This window comes from Diutina rugosa (genome assembly GCF_008704595.1).
Source record: "Diutina rugosa strain CBS 613 chromosome Unknown scaffold18_size221135, whole genome shotgun sequence".
Lineage (NCBI taxonomy): Eukaryota > Fungi > Ascomycota > Pichiomycetes > Serinales > Debaryomycetaceae > Diutina > Diutina rugosa.
Window position 1 is genome coordinate 159,364 of NW_022995142.1, and position 24,705 is coordinate 184,068.

Below are 24,705 nucleotides of genomic sequence, written 5' to 3' on the forward strand. Positions count from 1 at the left end.
CCCATACCATTCATAAAGATGCGCGCGCTGAAAAATTATCTCAGCTTCGACCCCCATAGCGCCATGGTCAAGGAAGAAGAAGCCATGGCCGGCGAAAGCGAGATTCGCGACTTTGCTCTGGACAATCCCAGTGAAGAGGATGGCGACGATGTCATGGAGGATCTGTCCGAAGAAGACGACGACGATGATGACGAGGAAGCGATGCAAAAAGTACGCGACGGCTTCATCGTCGACGATGACGAAGAAGAAGTCGAACGCAAACGACGCAAAAAGCACAAGCGGCGGAAGGAAAGAGTCGACGATGACGACGCTTTGGATGCCGACGACCTCGAATTGTTGTTAGAAAACCTGGGGGAACGCTCACGCAAACAACTGAAGTTCCGTAGACTCAAGCGGGCTCAAGGTGGCGACGATGACGGCAATCGCCTGGCAGCTACCCTGAAATTGAGCGGGTTGTTCAGTGATGACGAGGGCGAAGAAGGCGGTGACCAAGGCATCGAAGACAATAGAAACATGATCGACGAATTCGAGGACTTTATCGAGGAAGATGAGTTCTCTGACGACGATGAAAGAAAGCGTGCCAAGGTGGCTCGCGTCAAGAAGCCGAAAAAGCTGTCATTGGACACGTCTAAGCTTTCAAACGTTGATCGTGAGTCGTTGCAACAATTGTTTGAAGTATTCGGTAACGGTGCCGAGTACGAATGGGCTCTTGACGCTCAGGAAATGGAAGACGAAAATCGTGAAGCGGCCAGTGGGGAACCGACCACCTTGGATGAAGTTTTCGAACACCTGGAACTTAAGGAACGAATGCTCACCGAAGAAGACAATTTAGTGCGTATCATCGATATTCCTGAACGCTACCAAAAATACCGGGCCAATCTCAATTATATCGACTTGGATCAGGATGTATTGGATCGTGAAAAGTCTTGGGTGGCTGAGATTATGTACATGGAAAAGCTTGGGATGTTCACGGGCGACTTGGAAGTCCACTTCAAGAATGCTGTGGGCAAAGTTGTCGAGTTTGTCTCTAAGGATGCCTACGAAGTGCCTTTCATCTGGACTCATCGGCGTGATTTCCTTTTACACTCCGAAGAGACTATTGGCGCTGATGGAAACCCCACCACAGAAGTTCATAAGTTATTATTTGAAGATGACCTTTGGCGAATTGTTCAACTTGACATTGAATATCATTCGTTGTACGAAAAGAGACTCAATGTGGAAAAGCTCATTTCTCAAATTCCTGAGGCTATCGAAGATGATGATATTTTGAGAGACATTGGCAGTTTGGAATCTATGTCCGCTATTCAAGACGTTAATGACTACGTACAATTCACCTATGCTGATGCTCTCAAAGAGGCTCACCCTCAAAAGAAGGGAGCTAAACCCCAGTTATATCACCGTCTCAAAGCGAATATTTTGTACGATGCCATTGCTGCTTTTGGTTTGACTGCAAAGCAATTTGGTGACAACATCCACGACCAAAGTTCGAAAGGATTCCAAGCTGCTTATCGGGTACATGCTACTGACGACCCTTTAGAGTCTCCTGCTGATTTGTTGGAACGTCTCGTGGATGACGATGAAGTTTTGTTCAAGGATGTGGCAACTGCGCGCGATGCAGTTCGCAGAGTGTACGCTGAAGAGATCGCTCACAACCCCAAGGTCAGAGCCGAAGTCCGCCAAACTTTCAAAAAGTTTGCCAACATTTCGGTTGCCATCACCGAAAAGGGTCGTACCACTATTGACGTACATCTGCCCTACGCTGACATGAAGTATGCTATCAACCGTACCCCTGCTGATCTCGTTAAAGACCCGCTGTATTTCTTGCGGATGCTAGAAGCGGAACGTCAAGGTTTATTGGTTATCAAGGTGCAAACTAAAGATTACGATCTGTGGTTCAGATGCATTTTCGACTGTCTCAAGCTGGATGGGATGTCTGAGGTTGCTGATCTTTGGAATCAAGAACGTCAAATTGTGCTTGAACGAGCATTTTCGAAACTTTGCAGTATGGTAGCTCTTAGCACTAAGGAAGACTTGCGTCGTGAATGTGAAAGATTGATCGCTCTGGAGTTGCGTCGCAAATTCTTGTATCGTGTCGATCAAGCTCCCTACACCCCTCAAGGTTACGACAAGGGTACCAAACCTAATGTGCTTGTGCTCACATTTGGTAAAGGTGATCCCGATCTGGCTGTGGTTGGTGTTTTCATCAAAGAGAACGGCAAGGTTGACGAGTTTTTCAAGCTGGATGTGAACCCCATTCATAACCGTGAAAATCAAGATGCTTTCAACGGGCAGCTCAAGGAGTTCTTCGATCGAAACCTTGACTATGTCAAACCTGACGTTGTCGTGATTTCTGGGTTTAACGCCAATACTAAGAAGTTGTTTGATGTCATTCGCCAATTTGTTGAGGAGCACAACATCTCGGTGCCCCTTCCTGAAGTCGCCGATGCAATGGAGGGCGCCCCTACTTCGGCTCCGCTCCCGGTGGTCTTTGGTCAAGATGAAACTGCTCGCTTGTACCAGAACAGTGAAAGAGCGAAGCAGGAATTCCCTGATAAGCTGATGTTGGTCAGATATGCAGTCGGAGTTGCTCGTTATGCGCAAAACCCGTTGCTTGAGTACGTGTCGTTGGAAGACGATATCTTGTCTCTCAACTTTCATTCTTACCAAAAGCTTTTGGATCCTGACACGGTGATTGAGGCGATTGAGCTGGTATTTGTCGACATTGTCAACATGGTTGGGGTTGAAATCAACGAAGCTGCGAGAAATCCGTACGTTGCAAAGCTCTTGCCCTACATTGCTGGCCTTGGACCTCGGAAAGCCCTGGGTCTTATTCGTAATATCAACTCATCTAAAATTGGGCTGTCTTTAGCCAATCGTGCGGACTTAATCGAGTTCGACTTGATGCCGGCTAATATCTTTGTTAATTGCAGCTCGTTCCTCAACATTCCCTATGAAGATGCTGCCACTGCCTCGCGCGATCTGCTGGTTGAACTTTTGGACGCTACGAGAATCCATCCCGAAGACTACGATTTGGCTCGCAAGATGGCGGCGGATGCTTTGGACTTGGACGAAGTCGACATTGCTGCTGTCGAAAAGGATGGCGGTATCATATATCAATTGATCATTCAAGGTGTCAATAAGGTCGATGATCTCAACTTGATTGATTACGGTAAGGAACTCGAACTGAAGCGTGGGAAGAAGAAGTATGCTACACTCCAGATTATCAAAGAAGAGTTGGTCAACAACTTCCAAGAAATCAGACGGAATTTCCGGGTATTGGACAACCTGGACGTCTTCCAAATGTTAACGGGGGAAACCCCCGAAACTTTCTCTCGAGGGCTGATTGTTCCAGTCACTGTGATTAAGGTACTGAAGAACTACCGTGACTACAACCACCCTAAGGTGCGGTGGGCTAAAGTCATCACCTCAAGTTCGATCATTGGTAACATCGAAGAAAATCACATTCCGGTGGGGAAGGACTTGAATCAACAAGAAGTGGTGCAAGCGGTGGTTATGGACATCTACTACGATCTGTTCACTGCTACCTTTTCGTTGCTCGACGAAGATCTCAAGAAGGCGTTAACACCCAAATTCCCGATGGAGCGTGGTAAGTGGGATCTCGATGCCCAAGAAGAAGACATTCGCAAACGAGATGCAAAGGAGAGAGCTTTGCTTGCAAAGACCAAAAACATTTCTCACCCGTTGTATCACAATTTCAACTTCCGACAAGCAGAAGAGTTCTTGGCGCCTCAGCTGGTTGGTGACTGTGTCATTCGTCCCTCGCTGCGTGGGTCACAATTTTTCACTGTGACGTGGAAGGTGGCAAACAACTTGTTCCAACATCTTTTGGTGGAGGAGAAACAAGCGCCGGACGGTCTGCGCGTTTACGTTGTTGATGGCAAGCTGTACCATGATATTGATCAGTTGATTTTCCAACATATTCAAGCGATTGCCAAGAAGGTGTCCGAAATGACGAGAAACCTCAAGTTCAAAGAAGGAACCTTAGCGGAAGTGAACGAATGGTTGGAACTGTACACCAAGGCGAACCCGCGACTGTCGCAATACGTTTTCTGTTACGACCACAAGGCACCTGGGCTGTTCTTGTTGTTGTTCAAAGTAAACGCCACCACTCCTACACTGACCTGGCGTGTCCGCACGGAAGTGGAAGGGTTCAACTTGAAGGGTTTCTCATACCCCAACATGTTGTCGTTGTGTAATGGGTTCAAACAGACCTTCAAGTCGTTTGTCGCCAAACAGAAAAACGTTAACTACGGTTATTAAAAGGGCCTGGCGCCGAGGCACCGAGTATCATGATGACTTCAAAAATAATTCTGTGGATAGTAAATCCCTATGTACTAATTATATCATATTAACTTTGTAACTCAGTCTGTCCTCGCAAAGGCAAAGGTCGCTTTGTGTAGTAAGACAATGCGCTCTCGGATTATCTGTGTGCGTGAAGTCAATGCGCTATTTCTTTGTCAACAAATGTGAGATGTAGAACATTGCATATAATACCAGTGCCGAAACATCCATGCACTTTAACCGTTGGCCGACTGATCAAAAGATTTGACAATGACGCTGGAGCATTCACAAATATGGTAAAAATTCCGCTTGCAGTTCGCGGAATTTTTCACGACATCCGCGCCACAGTTGACCTTGCAGGCTTATCTATAGGTGCAATCGGTCCGAAACACCCTGTCCCCTCATTTATCGAAAGTTGGTGTCGTTACACGTGCATATTCCCAAACTATGGCGTCTATAACGAAACTTGATCCATGAGTATATAGTCTCGATGATCGACGCAACGGGTCCAATTTAACCGTTGTCAATTGCCAATTGGGGAAACATGACGGTAGGAACCAATTTTCTTGTTATTGTTGCCGATGATCTCGGCTTCACCGATCTTGGATGCTTTGGTGGTGAAATCGCCACTCCAAACCTTGACAAATTGGCCAAGCTGGGGACGAGAATCACTGACTTTCACACCGCCCTGGCGTGCTCGCCCACTCGGCTGATGTTGTTAAGTGGCACCGACAATCACATTGCCGGCCTCGGGCAAATGAACGAATTTGCCCGCAGACATCCAGAAAAGTTCGATGGTAAGCCCGGTTACGAAGGTTACCTCAACGACAGAGTGGCTGCACTTTCGGAAATCTTGAAGGATGCCGGTTATCACACATGGATTTCTGGTAAATGGCACTTAGGTCTTTTTAAAGAACATTGGCCCATCAATCGTGGGTTTGATGATTCGTGGACGTTGTTGCCTGGTGCCGGTAATCACTATAAGTATGTCTTCCGCGATGAGAATGGGGAGATTCCCAAGTTTTTGCCCCCGTACTACGTTGATGGTGATCACGAACTTGATCCCGATACCGAGCTTCCCGATGATTTCTACCTGACGACATATTTCACCGACAAAGCCCTTGAGTTTTTGAAGAAACCTCGCGACGGCCCGTTTTTTGGCTTTTTGACCTACACCGCTCCTCACTGGCCTTATCAAGCCCATGAAGAAATTGTTAAAAAGTACAGAGGCAAGTATAATGCTGGTCCTCAACATTTGAGACAGCAACGTCTTGCGCAGGCAGCCAAACTCGGGATTGTCGATCCCAAAACCATCCCCCATCCGGTCACTTCTATTCACAAGGAATGGGATGAACTTACTCCCGAAGAACAAGCTACTGAATCTCGTATCATGGAAACATACGCGGCCATGGTGGAGATTTTGGACCGGGAAGTGGGCAGAGTACTTGACTATTTGGAAGAGACTGGTCAACTTGATAACACATTTATCTCTTTCATGAGTGACAATGGCGCTGAAGGTATGTTGATGGAGGCTTTACCATTGACTAGTGGTCGTATCCACCACATGATCGACACTTACTACGACAACTCATTCGACAACATTGGTCGCAGGAACCTGTTCGTGTTTTACTCCGACCAATGGGCTCAAGCAGCCACGGCTCCTCATTCAATGTACAAAATGTGGACAACGGAAGGTGCGATCGTATGTCCATTGATTGTTAGACACCCTTCTTTCAAAACAGGGGTGGTAAATGAATTCACCACTGTCATGGATATTTTACCTACTATTTTGGACTTGGCCAAAGTCCCCCACCCCGGTAATGAATACAAGGGGCGAAAGGTGGTGCTGCCAAAGGGTAAATCATGGGTTCCTTATCTTCAGGGTAAAACCGACCACGTGCACGACGAGAATACTGTTGTGGGTTGGGAATTGTTCGGACAACAAGCTATTCGTCGGGGTCCCTACAAAGCGGTGTACATTCCGAAGCCTTTTGGTCCAGAAAAGTGGCAATTGTTTGATGTTCGTAACGACAAGGGTGAAACTAAGGACTTGTCGAAGGAAAAGCCGGAAATCTTAGCTCAACTTCTCGATCACTGGGCAGAGTATGTTGCTGAAACTGGCTTAATTGAATTAGGCTCGGACTTATTCGAGAAGGAGAAGCTTCATGAAGATGACACTGTCGACTACAAAGTGATCAAAGATTAAGTATGATAAATTTAGAACGATAGCCGCAATTGCAACCTTAAGTCGTATACACCACGCTATAGTAATATCTGTCTCCCGTGGTGGTATTCATCGTACGATGCGCATCAAGTGAAAAAAGAAGCTCGCGGTAGCTGCAAATCACCAGATAGTCAGGGAGATGTTCTGGAGACGGGCGGCATGCACACACCTATCTAGGTTGTGGATGCCTCGTCGTGTACTACTACGAAGGGGGTACGTTTCGTTTGCCTCGTTTTATGACACCCCGTCCCCCACAGCGCCCCTCGACCCCAAGTTGACCAGTGTGATCGATGATCATCGCTATTCGGAGCTCCTTACCAGTCCACAGGTTTATGACGATCCTGAATTCATCAATAAAGTCATGCTTTACGTGCTTGACAATTGTCCTGACATGAATTTGACGATGTCAGAATCGGACATCGAAATACCCTACTACCGGTTTGCGGAGAACCACCAAATGCGACATATCAACGTCGATACACCGTTTTACCACTACATTTACCTGCACATCCCTAAACTATACCAATTTTTGCGACTGGTTGAGCCAATGATGTTTAACAATCGCCAGTTCCATCAATATCTTGTATGGCTTGCGTTTCACATGGACGACTCAGCGACAATTCAAAGACTCACGTTCAGTGGTGATGAATATGACGTGGAGACTTTGGGATACATGGTGGCTCTGTTTATTCAAAATTACGAGCTCGACTTCACCAAACGCGTGGTTACTCACTGGCTAGATAAACGCCAGCTATCGGACCCACTGCGACTTTTGGAGGTCATATTTGCTGAGTTGGACTCAGTCGATGCATTGCTCAGTAACTACCAGTTTTTCTTTCGCCTCTGGCGCGATAAGCAGTTGCCAATCTCGGGTAAAGCTTTGTACTTGTTACTCCGCCAATATACCAAGTATGGCAATGCTGACCACATGAATGAAATCAAATCTTATCTCGATGCTTCACCTCACCGTCATCACTACCTTGTCTCAACGGTATTACTTCAACATCGCATTCGTCAACGATCACCGAATCATAAAAAGCCAATTACTGAGGAAGATGTCATTGAACTTGGAAAAATATCTGAAACAACCAGCCTGGAAGAAGAGCTCATTGACTTGTATTATAATTGGCTTAAATTTTTCGCTGTTCATCTGTCATTCACATATATCCAACTAGTACTTGCGGAGATGAAGCGGCGTCACCTTACCAAGTCCCCACTTTTTGCAAAATTCCATCTAGTTGTGGTGCGTCATTTTGGGAGTAATCTCAGATTCTTTGATTTATGGACGTACATGAAGGCTTTGGTTGTCAGTAATAATGAGCCTTTCAGCGAGCCTTATCTTGTGGCTTTTTTTGAAGCGTTTGTGGCAACTTATCCTCATTATGTCCCTCAATTCAAGCGCCAGTTTGACGACTGGCTTGTTGCTAACTTTGCATCCGAGGACGTCACTCGCTTGTCGCTGATATTTTCGGTGACAAAGGTGGTTTCGCAGGTTACACCTTATAATTTGGATATACAGCCATTACGAGACAATCCAAAGAAGTATAGCCTGGTCTATTGGAAAGATATAAGTTGGTCGCGCCAGGAGGTTTTACCCAAGAAGATTGTTAAGGATCAGGTTAACTACAGAGCTACCAGAGGTTTCGCCGATGTTATCAAGAAGGGAGTGCGGGTCGACTCTCTGATCGTAGAGGCGACATTTCGGCGAGCTGACTTGTCTACGAGAAATCGCATCATCGAGCTTTGTCGAACTATGGATATGCTCCCTCGTTTGAACCCCAAGTTTGAGTTGTATAAGGTTCAAGCAAATCAAAACCCACGTGCTCTCCAACAGTTCATGAAACATATTGATTCTTTGGGTACCAATGATCGAATCGTGTACGCCAGAATGTTGATGAACGCGGGTCTTGGTGAACAATGTAAGAGTGTCCTTGCCACGTTGACTGGCTTGACTGATCACCAAAAGATGGTGACTTTCATCATTGGCTTGCGTAATCATATCAATTCAGGTGCATATGACGATGCCATCAACCATCTACAGAGCTTTCCCCTCGATCATGTCGTGTTGCTGCCATTTTTGTTCAATCAAGGCTGTTATATTGAAAAACATCTTGTGTCCAAGATAGAACAAAAGCGTCAACATAACAATGTGGTTAACGACAATTTACTCCGACTTACGTCGATCCTTCAAGGGTTTTTGGGTGATGTGAACCTTCGTGTTGAGCGAGATAGCCAAGAGTTGGAAAGCATTACTGAAGAAATGTTGCTGTTCATTGAAACATGGATGAACGGTGTTACCCCAGCATAATTTTATTCCTGTATATATATTTGCATTAGTATTAACGTTTTTGACGCCTCTCTCCACAGTAGTGGGGGCTCGTGGGTTTGCCGCGCGCCGCTGGACACGCGTCGACGGAAAATTCAAGGCTTACCTCTATACAAACTCGAAATGGCTGAATACTCGTCACAGACCGTGGCACAATTGAAGGAACTACTCAAGGGGAGGGGTCTTTCCACTGACGGGAAAAAGGCTGATCTTGTCAAGCGTTTGCAAGACGCTGATAACGAGACTGAGAAGGCTCAGCCTGTGGAAGCTACCGTTGAAGTGACTGAAACCGAAACGGTTGCTACTGAAATTCCTACTGAAGAAGCTCCGACTGAACAAGCTCAATCTACTGAACTCACTGATGCTACCGCTGAAGTCGCGTCGGAGGACAAGGAAGCTTCCAAGCCTGAGCCTAAAACGTTGACTCCTGAAGAGCGCAAGCTGTTAGCTGTAGACTTGTTGCAAAAGAAGATTGCTCGAGCCAAGAAGTTTGGTGACGATGCTGGTGCTGAAGAAGCGCAAAAGAATCTTGCTCGTATCGAGAAATTTGGCGTGGAACCAGGTACCAAATTGGCCACTGAAATTGGCCTCATTGACAGAAATTTAGGCAGTGAGTTGAACTCGAAGAACTTCCGCAGAGGTAAAAAGAGACACGGCAAGGGTAAAGGTGGCCGTGGTGATAAAATTGGGAAAAAGTAATTCGAGAAGCAGGTTACTAACTATAATCGCGATCTGAGTATTTTAGAACCCTCAACGATTAAATAATAACGATAGATGATAAACTTTGGATTTAGGTCGCAAAGCGAGTATCGTAGCATCAGGCCCTAAACGTTCTCTGACTATTTTGTATTAAAAGTTAGTGTCAATCAATTCATGAGTTAACTTCCAGTTATCCTTTTCGGCATAATCCAAAACGACAATACCGGATCCCTTCTTGAAGTCCAGATCAATGTGACCATCAATCATAGCTTGAGCACAAGGTTGAGGCCACACCAGAGGGTCAAAGAAATTGGAACCTGAGGTAAAGTTCAAAAACAACTTATCGTCATGGGTCGAGTTATAGTCAGCGGCTTTATTGATCATATTCTTGACACAATCAATCTTCTTAGCCATATCGTCCTTGTTTTGCACTTCACAATAGTCTTGCACGCAGAATTCACCCCGGTCATCATCGACGGAGTTGTAAGTCCATGACAGCGCTGGGATCCCGAATTCCTGGCGCCGTTGTTCGTTTTGAACGCCAAAACGACGGAACAAGATCGCTTTACCTCTGGTCTCACCAACGGTCGGAAGCGAGGTATTCAAGAACCACTTGTCCTTGTTAGGGTTCACGTAGTGATCCCAAATGAGGTTGCCAAATTCATCGTTTTGATTGTCCCACTCACCGGTGCCTTCTTGCTTAATTGACACGATAACCGATTCACTGGGATTGCTGTTCAAAAAATTGTAAACTTCGTCCAACGCGTCAGCAAATTTAAGAGGGAAAGGAATCTTAACAGGAAACTTCCCATGGACAACCATCAATTCGTTGCCATCCTTCATCAAAGCACGGCCAACTCTGAAGTCAAAGAATCGAACACCATTATTCAATTGGTCGGTAAGCGACGCCCCTTGGCATTGAACTGAGGGTAAGGCTGTGTGACATGCCGCCGAGTTGTGCGTGCCGGGAATCGACAACTTCGCAATACGGGTGTCGTCGTTGAGTTCCTTCAACCACTGCTGGTAATTAACCATGATTAAGTGGATACTAGTTTTTCGTTAATCAAGAGTGATTATGTTTGGCAATTCGGGGGGCTATGTGTCGGACGCGTTTCATGACAAAATAGCAAGATTAAGGTGCAGGGGCAACCGTGAAGCGAGGCTATGCAGACAATACACTATGTTTTATGAAGGTCTATGCCTCGTACTGTTTCTGATGTGGGAAAGTGGAGAAAGGTAACAACCAGCGTGGGCTTGATTATGTAATTTTCAAAAAAGTCAGAAGTAGTTGGTCCATACGTTAGGATCGCTGGTATTCGATGAGTACGCGCCATTACATTACACACAGGTGAAGGGCTCAGTTAACTTAAGCCGTGCACCTACTCGAATTATTCAACTTGTATAATACAGTTAACAGGAGACTTCTCCAAAAAATATACCTCTTACAATCTCTTTACCATCGGGTAATTCCAACACTTTCTCGGCGAGTTGATGTCCAAGACGATCTTTCAATTTTTCCTTAATTTCGTCGCTAAGGTCTTCATCCATGGCATTACCATCCAGGGACACCTTGAGCTTACGCAACGCATCCATCACTGCCAGTACAAGAATCTCACGCTCAAACTCCAGTTTGTTATCCACTTCAACCACCCCCTTGTACCACACTTTAAGGTTTCCAACCACGGTCAACTTAATGACCTCAGGTCCCATATTCAGAAGACCTAAAAGCGTACCATAGTGAGTTCCGATTGGCTTGCTACTGTCAAGCAATGCCCGTAACAACGTCCGAGTGACACGAGGGCGCAACGTGGAGTACAGCGACCCGTAAACACTGATGATGTGTTGAAGCAAAGCCAGAGCGAACTTCCGCACTTCAAGCTGGTTCTTAAGAAGTTGTTGTTGCTCGGGTGAGGTGGTATCATTGATTTGAGCACCAATACGCTTCGCCAACAAAAGGGTAAGAATACACGGCATAAGAGCGTGAACGTAGGGATCTAAAAAGATCGTCTTGTTTGTAGTGAGAGCCAAAATAACTTCCAACATGGTTGAAAGCACCTCGATATTTCCCAATTGATTGGTGATCTGTTCGGCCACAAACTGAATGAAGTATGGCACCAATTGATGGAGTCCTGTGTCGTTGCGTAACGAGTTGATAGCAGCCTGTTTCAAATTATCTTGTTCTGGGTCCAGCAGGATAAGAACTTCAGCCACTTTGTCGAAGTACAATTTGAGTTCTTTCGAGAGAACATGTTTAACCTTAGGTTTGATTTGCATTTCCTTCTCGGCCAGCTTTTTGTCTTTGGCAGCTCCAGGCTTACCATCGACGCCAGTAGACTCCTTCGTTTTGTCATCACTCGTGTTTCCAGTACCAAGCTGGAGAATGTCGCCACCGAGATACAGCAGTGTTGCCCCGCGGATTATCGGGGGTAACAGTTTGATTTCCAGGGGCAACGGGTTTTGGGGAACCATTGGTTGTACCCCTTCAATTGCAAGCCAATGGGCGGTGAACGTCGCTTGGCGAGGAACTTTTGGAAGCTCCTGGTTGATCAATTTTTCGAATTCAATTTCATGGTCATCAATATAATATAACAGTTGACCACCAGCCCCCACAAGTGTTTCCTTGAATGTGAGTGGTTGCAAGTTGTCGTACCCATAAAGCGGTTCAATATTGAGCTCTTGCAAAGCGTAGTTTATGTCACTTGTCATTAAAAGCTTCCGCTTGGAATGACGCATGAACTTAATAGCTGTTTCGAGGATTTCATGGATACGGTATTCAACATCCATCGCGAGATTCTTGGCGGCTTCATCAGGAAGATTAACACCCAAGAACTCGGCAGCATCCTTGACGGTGTCATGTGGAGACCATAACGTGTGGGACACCGGGATTTTCGCCGATGAATCCATAGCGTACGGATTGTTATAGAGCACTTAGTGTGGAGTTTTTTCCGCGATGCGCGCTACCATGTGGATTACACTATTAAAAACTATTCACAAGGTCATGGTCAACATGATTACCACCCGAATCTTAATTGATTGGCAGTGAACAATGGAGGCGTCCAGTTGAGCTTGCGCTTATCAAGTTCATGTTTCTTTTTCTCCTTGACCTTTTTCACAAGCTTCTCGTACAATGTCATAATCTGGTCGGTTATGACAATAATGTGTTGGCCCTTGTAATAACGCAAGATTTGAAGAGTGGTGAGAGTATGGAGTATATCAGTGGTCGTCATACACGTAAGCGCTGATATCTCCTCGATGGTAATCTCCAGTGCGTTTCCCTTTGGGGCGTCCTCGTCATCACTGTCGTTAGGATTGTTTTTCTTGTATAACAGAGGATTGTTGCGTTCAACTAAAAGCTTCACCAACGTGTCGGTCCAAAATGCACGGTATGAAAGTAAACCCAAGTCTGATAATGGTTTTTCTGGACTGCCAATTTTATGTTCAATCTGCGAAAGCATGTAGCTGAATTGGATCAACAATTTACCGTAGCCCATCTTTTGATAGCATGGAAGTGTCAAAATACATGCCAAATTGTACCCTTCGGCACTTTCCTTTTCTTTTGAAAAGTATCCAACGATATGGTGGCCGTTTTCCAGCTTCTTCGTCATTACATAGAACATGAAAGGATCCACATCATAATACACCGTCTTGTGGTCCAAAAAGAGCTTCGAAAGCAAGCACAAATTTCGACACCAAGTTCGTTGTCTGCGGCCATCAATCTCCCAAAAGCTGACCTTTGAGTCGCGATAGATTTCGTTGCCAGGGGGATGCGTCATTGAGCACTTTTTACGGAATCGTTCAAATTCCTTCTTGCTGCCAAAGTACAGTAAAGTGAAGTCGCAGATGTAAATTTCGTCGCATTCTGTAAGCTCAATGGGATATGGTGAGAAATACCAAGGCTCGCAAATGTGCTCTCCAAGAATCACTGTGCCCAAATTCCGAACCCGCAGAACTTCACTGTGACTTTGAATCATCGAACCCCCCGTCCGTAACTTCTTTATTTCATCCTCTCGAGATAAGTCTTCGCCGTGACGCTTGAGACCTTGAACGTTCAAGTTATCTAAATCCAACTCATCGTCATCGAGTCCTGGCAGGTCAGCCTCCTGAGGTGACAGCTTGGATGTCTTAGACTCATCTTTGGACTTGCTATCTTTGCTAGTCTTGCTGGTCTTGCTAGTCTTGGATTCCTTGGAGTTTTTGGAGGCCTTACTCTTCGAGCTCTTCTTCTTCTTGTCATCTTCAACTTTAACTTCGGGGAGAATAAGTTGGCGGTTGAAATCAATCCGCTCGACTCCAATCCATTCATCTAAACGCTTATTATATTCTTGGTAGTGGACATAGTACTCCTTTTTGCCTCTTCTCTCTTGCTTGTGAAGGATCTCCGCTAGACGGTGTTCATTGTCCTTGAGAGCCCAGACTTTGCACCCTATCACTAACTCATCCTCTGTAAACAGACCAGAGGTACTAGTAGTGAGCTTGATTGTGCTCTCGGGCGAAGGACTCATTGATCGCTACGCTTGTAACGTACTTTGTCAGGACTTTTTTTCGCGCGCATGAGATCATCATAACAAGGAATCCATGGTCTTACCAAATGAATGGAATTCTACATCGAGTTGAGGTATGCTACTCCAATTAAAAATATCTATCCTATAGCGCCGAAGTGATGTTGAAAAACAATTTTTCAAGGGATTTCGTGGTTGCGGGTATAACCTAAAGGTCCTTTACAGCGTAGAAGATCTGTGCCGCCGAACCACCGTTAATGAATTGACTTCTGCTTTGGCCATTAACATTACTATCGCAGAAGTTGTTCGCATCGGGTTCGTAGGCGGCGTTGGTGAACAGAGCTTGGAACTTAGCAAACACCAGCTTGTCGCCAGCAGTGGCGTCATCAACGTACGTGTTCAGGTTACCAACTTGCAAGTATTGGTGGACAAACTCGGATTCACGCTTGACCTCGGGTTTGAAATCGTCGAACTGGCCGGGAACCAATCTCCAGAGGTCGGCAAAACCCTGATAAAGCAAATGAACATATTGCAACCGGTTGTTCCACACTCCAAACTGGTTGTAGAATGCGCCCTTCCCTGCAGCAGAGGCCTCAGCAAGCTGGCGGGCCTTGTCGATGTACTGACTGTCACCAGTGTACTTATTCAAGTATCCCAAAACCAGCAACGTCACCCCTACAGTGTAGGTGAGTTTACCTTTGTCGGGCGTGTTGGTATTGATATCAATACCATCGATAAAAAGTCCATCTGAGGGGTCGGTCAACTTGGTTTCCATATAGTTCAAAGTGCTTTGGGCGAACGAAATGAGCGAAGCATCACCAGTATGCTCGTACAATCTAAGCGCCGCCAACCCAGCTTCACTTGTGGAAATCAGGGCAACATAGTGACCGTTCAAGTCCCAGCGAATCCCGCCACCGTCAATTTGTTGCGTCTTGATGTTGTCGACCAACTGTTGGCAGGTTTGCAAGTGGTTAGGGTCATGGGTGAGCAGATACGCGTCGCAGTACACCCAGGCGATCTGAGCGTTGTCGTCGACATAAACGTCATTGTCCTTAGCCGTTGAGGCACTAAACCATCCCTGAGGGTTCTTGTGGTCCTCTAAGTTGGCGATGACTTTGTAAATGCGGTCAATATTGCCCAGTTCGACCGTGGCCCGTCCAGTAATGGCGATTGGCCACACTGCGGGGGCCTGGTCGCCCTGGTTGCACTTGGGATCTTCATCATCAAACGATCCGTTTTGGTAAAAAGTGTTCCACACCGCGTCGAGAGCACCAGAGAATGCTTGGTTGGCGTCAAAAGATTGGAAGCTGCTGGACAGCGATGACAGTTGGGGTTGAGACGGCGCCAGCAGGGATGACAGCTGAGGTTGAGGTGGCGCCAGCGCCGATGCTACTGCGGCAGGCTGGGGCTGTGATGGTTGTGGTTGTTGTTGAGATTGAGGTTGGGGCTGGGGTTGAGGTTGAGGCGGCGTCAGCGACGACGGTGCCTGAACGAGAGTGGTGGGAGCCTGATTCGGAGTGTTGGTGTTCCCATAAGTGTAGGTGATTGTGACCGCATAGTTGTTGTAGTCAGTTGCAGTGACTGGGGCGGCTGCTTTGTTGTCGGCGGCAGCAGCGACGGCATTATCTTGAGCGGCGGTAGTCGTAGCAGCGGCAGCAGGTTGAGGCTGGAACTGAGTTTGGTCGGCGACCTTAACGAAGTGGCCAAGGGAGTTGGTGGTGTAGCCAAGCTGGCTAAAGAAGTCATTCAACCAATTGGCCGGCATTGGTAATGCCAGGACCATGGCCAAGTGGGAGGCCACCAACACCAACGGGAGTTTCATGGAATCAGGTTATCAGATGTAAGAAACTGGGCGGCCGATGGCTCTTATACCAGCCTCCCTTGCTTTGCGGTCATTTTTTATTTACTTGTCCACTTATGCCCCTTTGAAACAAATTTCTGCGGCACCCACCGCAGCATGCGCGACTAACAGATTTACCGAATCAGTTAGGCGACGTCGAGGCTTAAACAAGAAATTTGTCTGTTGCCGCACGATAAGCCCACTCAGGTTGCCGGGGTTACCCTCAGGGCTTAACAAATATACCTCATTGTATGTCCGGGGAGAGGCGGAGGCTGGTTGTCGCAACCACCTCGGAGTACCCTTGGCGGGACTCGCGATTTGTCCACCATGCAGACGCAAGGGACTTTAAACTTGTAAACGTCGATCTTGACACCCAATACGAAACGTATCCACCCGAATAAGAGATGGTAGTATGTACATCATTTATGAGTTTGGATGTGTCGGGTCCCTTTGGTGAACAAACTATCAGTCGTTAGTCTTTTCAACCCCACACAGCCCGTGACGTTGATTAATTTCCTCACTGGGTATTCTCACCAGGGACTACCCAGCACTTTTTGGTGCCAAGCGTTATGACGCGCATCGGGACAACCGTCACAAAAGCCGTTGTACATAGCCACCGACAAAAGAAAGAAGGGGCGGGTGATAAGGTCCCAAGTTTTACCACAGAATTTAACAAGGTTCCCAACTGTTGCACCAAGCCACTGCTGCCATTTCTTGGAGGTGCTTACACGCACTGGTTTCAAAGCTGGCACACCGAGATCACAACTTACATGACCAGCAGTGCGACCCCTGTAGGGTTACGCACGCGGGGTTACTTTTGGCAGGGTAACCAGCTAGGGGTGCGCGAGTCGCGCTAAACTGCTAGCACTTGACAACCAGAAATGTAACTGCGTGAAGTGGGGACAATAGCCATTTTGTAGAAAGAAATATTCCTATTTAGGAGTGAGGTGTCCTCATCCGTTATCGGACCTAAATAAATGCGTATATTGTGCCCAGGCACATGCTAATATGCTGAAGAAACAGCTCCTTATGCTAAAGTGGACGCTGAATGTAGAAAAGTAAATAGGCTGATGTCGACGTTACCTCCTCTTTGTCCACCATGGTGATCACACTGTCATCGAACTTGTACCATTGCCCATCGCCGCCTTTGATAATCACCACGTAGTGCCCAGTATGTACAGACCCTGTGTGGCAAACTAAGGCGAAGAGCTCATAAAATAAATTTCCTTGGGGGTTCTCGCAGTATTTGGCCAACTCCAAGTAGAGAGGTACCTCAATAGGGTTGTCGATCTTGGAAATCAGGTCTAGGTGGTGTTTAAATCGCTTAAGTTGAATGGAAAACACTGGAGCCACCAGCTTGAGTCGCAACAGTTTGATGGCTTCGGTCTTGTCATTACACAGTTCACACGTGTACGGAACATCCAAAGGCTCATCTCTGCAGAAAAGATCAAGACAATTGTATAATGTAGTGGACCCCTTTTTTAATTCTAATGACACGTCAAGCACCGGATCAGTGGTACTGGTGATGCTCCCACAACTTGTACATTTGATCGATGAGGACAATTCACCCAAAAATGTGCGGTGGGTCACACAAGAACACTTCTGAATTGAATTATCCTCTTCTTGCTTGATATTCAGCTGTCGAACCAACCGTTCGTGGTCGCTGTGCAATTCGTTCAAAATGAACTGCCAAAACTCATGGGCATCTTGTTCTTGGAATCCAGCCAACAGCTTTTTCTTGTACCATGCTGTCAGTAAAAGGTGGGTGAGTCCAAACCCTTCGTGCAGAGTTGCCGTGTAAAACGACGTAAATATGTTATCGAGAGCACAAGTGATACATGCATTGTTCTCGTCAACCTGTTGACTAATGAGAAATGCCTTGTTCTTCTCGCAATGAAAGTAGTGAAAGTCATTGTTGAGGAAACACTCTTTGAACAACGGATTGTGGATGAACGTTTGTAAAATCAGAGACATGTAACAGGTGGCGCCTAGATTGACGAACCCTTTGAGACCAGTCATGGCGACCAGCGATGGATCCAGGTAATGCGTCAACTCGTAATTAAAGGGCTCTCGATTGAGACGGACACAATCTAAGTCCTCGTTGTTGGTGTATCGATGACAACTGAAGCAGTACATCAACCCACACTCCAGATCAATGCCAAAAAGGTGGTTATGGCTTTGGGAATGAGTGAGTGCATGCGTTTCACAACCGACGTGGGGACACTGAAGACAAATGAAATTCCCCGGTGCATAGGTATCACAGTCACCACACCTAAGGGCTAAAGCTTTCATTTTCATGAGCTTTGATGACGCCACGATCAGGTTGTCTTTGCGCGATACACAAGTGGCGTCGGGCGTGATGCGGGTGATGGAAACCGCTTGTCGGTATGTCGATATGACATTATCCTGGGCTTTTTCTAGGACCTGGCCCAAGTGGGGACATGCCGGTAGCAGGGAGTAGTTGTCAACCATCATCTCCTCAGGTGCCAGTCGTACCGTCCCTTGCTTGTTTTTCGTGCGGCGAACAGTAGTGTGAAGATTCATTGAGATCACTAGTGAAAAACAAGGCACTCAAGTGTGTTCAAACACTGTGATTGACTGTCCTAGGATCGGTACCATGGAAGTTTTGGGTAGACGTACACTCTTGCGGCTCTCGATATGATCCACCAATGATGCATGTCTGCAATTTACACCTACGGGCAAAAGAAATCATGAAGACAATGTCAGTCTTGTCGGTATCAACGTGTAGCGACATTGTGCTTTTTTGGCAGCTACCTTATCCCCATCGTTTTTTCTGAATCTGATGGTTACAATGAAGGGCGTCAAAACAATCCCAAGTGTTGATAACGTTGACCGCTTGCCGCCGATCTTGAATCATAATTCTCCCTAGTTAAGGTTGAAAAATTAACAGCCTTGACTTGTTCGTTCCGAATTCGGATCACAGTGTTATCAGCGTGGTCTTGCGTATGGCTTAGTAACCTTATAATACAAGGAGTGTGACAACAAGGCGGGATTTAGCAGACTTGAGGAGACATCGATTTGTTTGTAGTTCATTCAATTAGGGGTTGAGATATGTGAAGATCCTGCAGTTTCGCTTTGCGATAGATTTCTGGTCGCCTCATGGTAACCGAAGGGGTTGTCGTAACGTGGGCTAGATCATGTGCAACGTACTGGAAAGGGGTCAGTTACATGTTTGTTTTTGTGTCCTGGTCTCTATGTTATGCTTGTTTTTCATTTTGAGCAAGGCGTGCTTTGAGTTGGTCAGCACGGAGTTTACCAAAACCATAAATACCACAAATTGAGCTTTTTTCGCGATTATTAAATTGTTTTAATCTTCCAAAATCAATATCAAACTACTCACAATATGCCAAAACCATTGAGCTCTGAAAAATCAACTTTATGATGTAAGGAATTGGCATATCTATGCCTTTTTATTAAAATAATCAAAATAGCATCAATGGTGTAGTGGTAACATTTCACTTTCCCAAGGTGGAGCCAGGGGTTCGATTCCCCTTTGATGCATAATTTTTTCAATTAAATGTCATTATATACGTATATCTAGTCCATGCAGAACACATTGTCAATGAAGTGTTTCACAACTAATTTGCCTTCACCAAAGTTAGGATCTTGGTGGCGGTGGATTGCCGCAGCATGGGTTGAGTTGGTGTTTCTTATTATCACCGGGTATTTTTCCCACCCAAGACTATTCAAGTTTTCGACGATGAATTCTTGATCTTTGGTGAGCAGTAACGTTTCGGGTTGCCGGAGATGTTCATCACGTTCGTTCTCCGTAGTGGTTTCCACTGCACTGTAGGCGCTGTTCACGATTTGCTCCTGCTTGTCAAAGACGACGTCCTTCAAGCTTTCGGCAAAAGACGGATTAGGATGGTACATGTCCGTTAATGTGTTGTCCCTGAAAAATGTCTTCACCCGGCGCTGGTGGTAGTAGCGCTGAACGATGGTATTGATAAGGAAGGAAAGCCCCCAGAACGGCGTCAAAAGCACCACCGATCCGAACACCTTAAACCATCGCCATTTGCGAAGAAGGTAGGTGGCTAAACCTCCTTTATCTTTCACATCACTCTTCTGTTCGGGTTTGACAGAAGTATCACCATACGTGATTGGCTTGGTGCGATCGATGACAGTGGGTTCATACCCTTTGATGTAGCTGGCTTGAATTTTGTAAGGGTCGTGGTTGTGGAGGGAGTGGAAAGGGTCGTAGCGTGAGATCAGGGCGGTGTACCACGCAGTTCGTCTGTCATTGATGGCGTTAGCGTAGAGGGCGAGGTGATGGAACGACGCCAACGCCTTGTAGAAACTTGACTTGGGGTCGGCCATCCACACAAGCAATGGTTTCCCCTTACTGCCATTATCAAGCAGCCCCACTTCAGAGTCTCTCATGAACATCTGCCCCCCGGTGGTGGCCAAAAACTGAGGCGCGAGCCAGTCGTAAAGCTTGATCGCCTTCAGCTTCTTCGGGGACGGGACCCCGACGTGAGGGGTGCAGAAGGTGATATAATTCACTGGGATCACTTCGTTGAAAAACCCTTCTTTGTAAAGGATGCCGATGGCGTATCTCAGGATGAGACCTCCCAACGAATACCCAATCACCGAGAGCTTGGTCACCTTATTGCCGCCACGTTCAAGCTCTTCCTTTTGCTGGACGATCTCGTCACGAACCCGCTTCCCGTTGACGTCAATACCATCGTAAGTGACGAACTTGGAGTGACTGTTGGTCTTGTAGGTTGCGATGGTTTCGGGGCACTTCTGCTTGAGCTGTAACACCTGCAGCTCGAGGTATTCCATGTGGGCGGGCACCCCCCAAAGCCCGTGAACAAGGATCACTAAGTGATACTCTGTCATCGAAGATAGGTCAAATCTGGTTTTGGCGAGGCCGAGGCACCCTCACAGTATATATGCGCGGCCGTTATCACATGTCCCCGGCACACAACCAATTGCCTATAAGTCATCGTGCACATAATCGGCGGGGGTAGACCGAGTTTTGGTGGTAGCGGATTCCCCTCAAACCACGAGAAAAGCCGTAGACGCCGGTGCCGATGCTACTGTGGTTATCGGATTTCCTCTAGTCTCGCGGCTCGAGCACTGCGCGTTGGAAATTCGTTTAAACCTGTAGTGGTAACCCTCGGTGACGCCACCGTCGTCTACCCAACAAACCGGCGGAAGTTGACGCATTGCGAACGGCTACTCAGCAGATACTGGGGGATGCCCACATTTGGGGCAGACACCGCTAGCGGTCGCCGAAAAGCCGTTTTGGCGTGCGCCCGCTTAATTTCTTTTTTCGGCTATTGCTTGCGGCACGACATAGGGGAGGGGCGATCAACTGTAATCGAGCAAAATTAGGGGTCAAGTGGTTTGTGTGGCAGTGCCTCCCAAACAACCAACAGAAAGAAATGAGATGAATATGACTGTAGTGATTTGGATAGAATTTAACTAGAACAGTTAGACCAGAGAATGCATCAAGGTTCACCCTAAAAGTTCTGGGCTATTGATAATGTCAACAATGCGTTATCGATAACGGGTCTTGGCGGTTCTGGACCAAGAAGCAGACATTATCCCTGAAAGTCAAATGGTGTATCGTCAAATCGTCCCACTGTGGCAGAGGAAGATTTCGTAATTTTCAGCCGCAAATCGATGAGTACAAAGTTGAGATAAAAGTGCCCGAGATGGGGGAATATGCATTGAATAAGTCTACTTTTTCGGTTTATATATCGACATGGTGGGATTCACGGGGAACCGATGCTGGCCAGTGGCAGGTGGCGGAGCTTTTGCCGCCGCCGCCGACGGGTTTTTCGACGGGTCGTACTCGAGGATCGGGCCAAACGTAATTTCCATCTTGTCGCCTTTAGCGGGGTGCCCCATCCCCACCATCCCCGGGTGAGGCGGCGGGTTGAGGGCGCCCATGGGGCCATGGGCCAAAGTGTCAAAGTCGGCCAACATTCGTTGGTCCGGGGGGAGTCTATGAGCCTGCATAAACTGGTGGTCGTACTCGTCGGGGACAGCACCCCCATGCGGAGGAGGGGCGACAACGCTGCCCCGACACAGCGGGGCGGGGGCGTATTTCGCCATCTGGTCGGGGTTGTATACCGGCGCCGTCATCGGCCCTTGGTGGCCCATGATAAACCCGGCGCGGTCGATGTCGATGGTCATGTTGAAGCGTTTTCGGGGCATCGGCGACGCCCCATAGTCGGCGGGAGTGCCGTCGTGTCGCGGCGTCAGCTTGTAGGGCAGCGAGTCGGCAATTACCGTCTCGTTGTCGTCTTCGACGTCGTTGACGGTGTATTGCTGAGTATCGGTGGTGGTGGTAGCAGGGGGCGCCACGTACGCCGGGGCCATGAACTCCCGGGATTCGAGCGGTGCCGAAAGCTTTACCGTGCTGAAGCGAGACCCTGGTTTCGCGACGCCGGCATCAGTAATGCGATGTACCACCACCGCGTACGGCTGGTCGGTGGGGTTGGTAGAGTTACCGTCGTAAAGCACCTGGGCCACCGTCAAGTTGCACTCACCACCGCCCTGGATGACGAAGTTGATGTACCCTGCTAGGAGCGTCTTGAGAAACGGCACCTGAACATCGTACGCGCCGGGGGGCTGCGGCGACGACGCCAAATCGGCACTGGACCCGGCTAAGGGGTAGCCATTAATGAAATCGGTGTTCTGGTAGATCTGCTGGTTGGTGAAATTGTTCCACACCATCGAATTGCAACGCCACAGAAGCATCGGCGGCGGCGGCAGTGGCAGCAGCAGCGGGGTCTGGAGGGTGGCGACAAGCCGCATATACAGTTTGAATGTCCCCAGCACGAGGTCTAACGGCTGAGTGGGAGCAAGAGGGATCTTCAAGTCGAAGGCGTGCTCGCCAATAAATACGGGAATGTGAGTATTTTGCGGGAACACCATCTGATTGACGAAATCGATCGCCGGGGTACACTGGTCGATCACCTCACCCAACACCGAGGCGGGGGCCGCAGGTGACCCCGGGCGCATCATTGTCGCAAAGCGGTGGGCGGGATCAGTCAGTTGTGGGTGGTAGGAAAGATCGAAATGGGTGACGACGAGTTCGTACGCGGTGGCCAGCGGCAGAAGCAAGAACAGATTAAGTTCGCGGTCGATGATTTCATTAGTGTTGACCAGGTCTTGCGCCGAGGCTCGCGGCACGGGTGCCAGGGCCGCCGTGGCCCATTCGTCAAGGTTGTCACGCGTCAATACTTGAAGGCGCTGGGCGATCTCCGCCGCCAGCTTCGTCACCCCCGTCTTAGCGTGGACGATGCGGCTTAATACTTTTGGCGGCGGCGTCGCCAATAGCGTCGGCGCCGGGGGGTTATTGGGGTGGTGGCGGAAGTGGTTGAGCTTATGGTAGGCTTTGAGCAACACCGCGTCTAGTTTCGCCGTCCACTCCAGTGGAGCCAGCTCGGGACACGATCTTTTCGCCGGGGGCGGCTCCTCGTAGATGCTCGTCAAGCTTGTCAGCAACGTGTTGGCGTCTAGCGTCGTCCACAAGTCCTCCTCGCCCAGGGAGTCGATGTGGGGAGTCAGCGTCGCCAGTAGAGGCCGTTTGCGGGTGGCCAACGTGTCCAACAACAGCTTTTTTGGTGGGGTTTGCGACTTCATCATCATCGATCCCGGCAGCGCCAGCGGGAGGGGCAGGAGGGCGAACAGGGGCAGAAACAGGAGCCCAAACAGCATCTGCGGTGTCAGCAGCACCATCCCGCTCTTGCTGCGGTTGCGTGGCGTCTGGGGCGGCCCGGTCTGGTTCATCGCAACTGGATGGGGGTCTGTTCACTAGTGGTGTGTTGCTGGTGGTTTTACCGCCGGCAGACGTCGAACGCGAAAAACCGCGTCGTCGTCCTGCGGGCTATAGGGGTGCGCATCTAACGGTTAGTAGGGTTGGCCCCTCCGGGGCGGGCGCGGTGGCGGTGACTACAGACGTGGCTAGCGTGGATTTGGCGTAGAGTGGCCGATGACACGCTAGCACCCGCCTGTTGGTGAAGTTGTCTATATCGAACACTAGCCAGGCACCGATGTCGCGATCCACCTGAAATTATCGGGGTTACGATATTATTTTTCTCCCGAACGCGTTGTTGTGTCGGCACCGATAGACTCGGGGACCCTGAGGCTGAAAGTGGGGCGGGCGCCAGCCGACGACCACCGTGTAATTGAGGGGACACGAGGCGGGCTCTTCGGGACCTACCACCCTAGTTACGAGTAGTAAACAGTGATTACGGGGGGGCTCGCAGCATCTCGCTGAGTTATGCATTACTCCGGAGCCATACTACCAGCCATGGCCGTAGCAGGCACGATAGCAATAATTTCCTCATCTGACTATATTCACTCAATCTTATTGTGACTCGGTGAATTTTGCCAAAGGTTGTTTTTTGCCCAATAGTTATTTTTGGCACTTTTTGGGTCCCAGGCGGGTCGCCGTTTCCCATACTAGAGCCGTGGTTACTTACTCCCCCTACCGCTACCCACCACTCGCATGGTAACAAAAGTTCCCCCTTCGTCGCGGTGACGGCCTGCGCGCGTAGAAAAATCGGACAATGCCTTCATCGGGCAAAATGGCTGCAGCGAACTAGAAGCAGGTCAAATCAATACCACTATCCAGCAAAAGGTAGTCAGAGAAGAATAGAGGTTGTTTGTTTAGTGTTCGACTTAATGTGACACTTTTTACGAGGATTAGGTTTCCTTTTTGGGCGGAATATGCCACTTGTGTAATTTCGTTCGTGTCGTGTTTAACCCGCACACGACGCTTGTCTAGGAAGTGCGGCGTTCGTAAACTGATCCCATCGAACTACGAGGCAAG

The 24,705-nt window shown here is 48.0% G+C and overlaps 10 protein-coding genes across 10 annotated transcripts; 4 read left to right on the forward strand and 6 right to left on the reverse strand. All coding sequences in view use genetic code 12, as the record gives it.

Annotated features, from left to right (window-relative positions):
* Positions 1-63: 63 nt before the first annotated feature.
* SPT6 (chromatin-remodeling histone chaperone) lies at positions 64-4,281 on the forward strand (the record flags this gene model as incomplete). The annotated part of the gene is made up of 1 exon (XM_034155692.1): positions 64-4,281. One exon carries the CDS (start codon positions 64-66, stop codon positions 4,279-4,281), a length of 4,218 nt encoding a protein of 1,405 aa, XP_034012269.1.
* A 565-nt stretch (positions 4,282-4,846) lies between these two features.
* Positions 4,847-6,508, forward strand: DIURU_002982 (uncharacterized protein; the record flags this gene model as incomplete). Its single annotated transcript, XM_034155693.1, has 1 exon — positions 4,847-6,508. One exon carries the CDS (start codon positions 4,847-4,849, stop codon positions 6,506-6,508), a length of 1,662 nt encoding a protein of 553 aa, XP_034012270.1.
* Positions 6,509-6,710: 202 nt separating this feature from the next.
* On the forward strand, positions 6,711-8,834 carry DIURU_002983 (uncharacterized protein; the record flags this gene model as incomplete). The annotated part of the gene is made up of 1 exon (XM_034155694.1): positions 6,711-8,834. One exon carries the CDS (start codon positions 6,711-6,713, stop codon positions 8,832-8,834), a length of 2,124 nt encoding a protein of 707 aa, XP_034012271.1.
* Positions 8,835-8,975: 141 nt separating this feature from the next.
* DIURU_002984 (uncharacterized protein) lies at positions 8,976-9,551 on the forward strand (the record flags this gene model as incomplete). The annotated part of the gene is made up of 1 exon (XM_034155695.1): positions 8,976-9,551. One exon carries the CDS (start codon positions 8,976-8,978, stop codon positions 9,549-9,551), a length of 576 nt encoding a protein of 191 aa, XP_034012272.1.
* Positions 9,552-9,701: 150 nt separating this feature from the next.
* On the reverse strand, positions 9,702-12,455 carry DIURU_002985 (uncharacterized protein; the record flags this gene model as incomplete). The annotated part of the gene is made up of 2 exons (XM_034155696.1): positions 9,702-10,568; positions 10,998-12,455. The coding sequence occupies 2 exons, from the start codon at positions 12,453-12,455 to the stop codon at positions 9,702-9,704; spliced, it is 2,325 nt and encodes a 774-aa protein (XP_034012273.1).
* A 107-nt stretch (positions 12,456-12,562) lies between these two features.
* Positions 12,563-14,053, reverse strand: ESA1 (NuA4 histone acetyltransferase complex catalytic subunit; the record flags this gene model as incomplete). The annotated part of the gene is made up of 1 exon (XM_034155697.1): positions 12,563-14,053. One exon carries the CDS (start codon positions 14,051-14,053, stop codon positions 12,563-12,565), a length of 1,491 nt encoding a protein of 496 aa, XP_034012274.1.
* A 205-nt stretch (positions 14,054-14,258) lies between these two features.
* On the reverse strand, positions 14,259-15,872 carry DIURU_002987 (uncharacterized protein; the record flags this gene model as incomplete). Its single annotated transcript, XM_034155698.1, has 1 exon — positions 14,259-15,872. One exon carries the CDS (start codon positions 15,870-15,872, stop codon positions 14,259-14,261), a length of 1,614 nt encoding a protein of 537 aa, XP_034012275.1.
* A 1,050-nt stretch (positions 15,873-16,922) lies between these two features.
* Positions 16,923-17,909, reverse strand: DIURU_002988 (ubiquitin-specific protease; the record flags this gene model as incomplete). Its single annotated transcript, XM_034155699.1, has 1 exon — positions 16,923-17,909. The coding sequence occupies one exon, from the start codon at positions 17,907-17,909 to the stop codon at positions 16,923-16,925; it is 987 nt and encodes a 328-aa protein (XP_034012276.1).
* Positions 17,910-19,448: 1,539 nt separating this feature from the next.
* On the reverse strand, positions 19,449-20,753 carry DIURU_002989 (uncharacterized protein; the record flags this gene model as incomplete). The annotated part of the gene is made up of 1 exon (XM_034155700.1): positions 19,449-20,753. One exon carries the CDS (start codon positions 20,751-20,753, stop codon positions 19,449-19,451), a length of 1,305 nt encoding a protein of 434 aa, XP_034012277.1.
* Positions 20,754-21,599: 846 nt separating this feature from the next.
* Positions 21,600-23,588, reverse strand: DIURU_002990 (uncharacterized protein; the record flags this gene model as incomplete). The annotated part of the gene is made up of 1 exon (XM_034155702.1): positions 21,600-23,588. One exon carries the CDS (start codon positions 23,586-23,588, stop codon positions 21,600-21,602), a length of 1,989 nt encoding a protein of 662 aa, XP_034012278.1.
* Between the last annotated feature and the right edge of the window lie 1,117 nt (positions 23,589-24,705).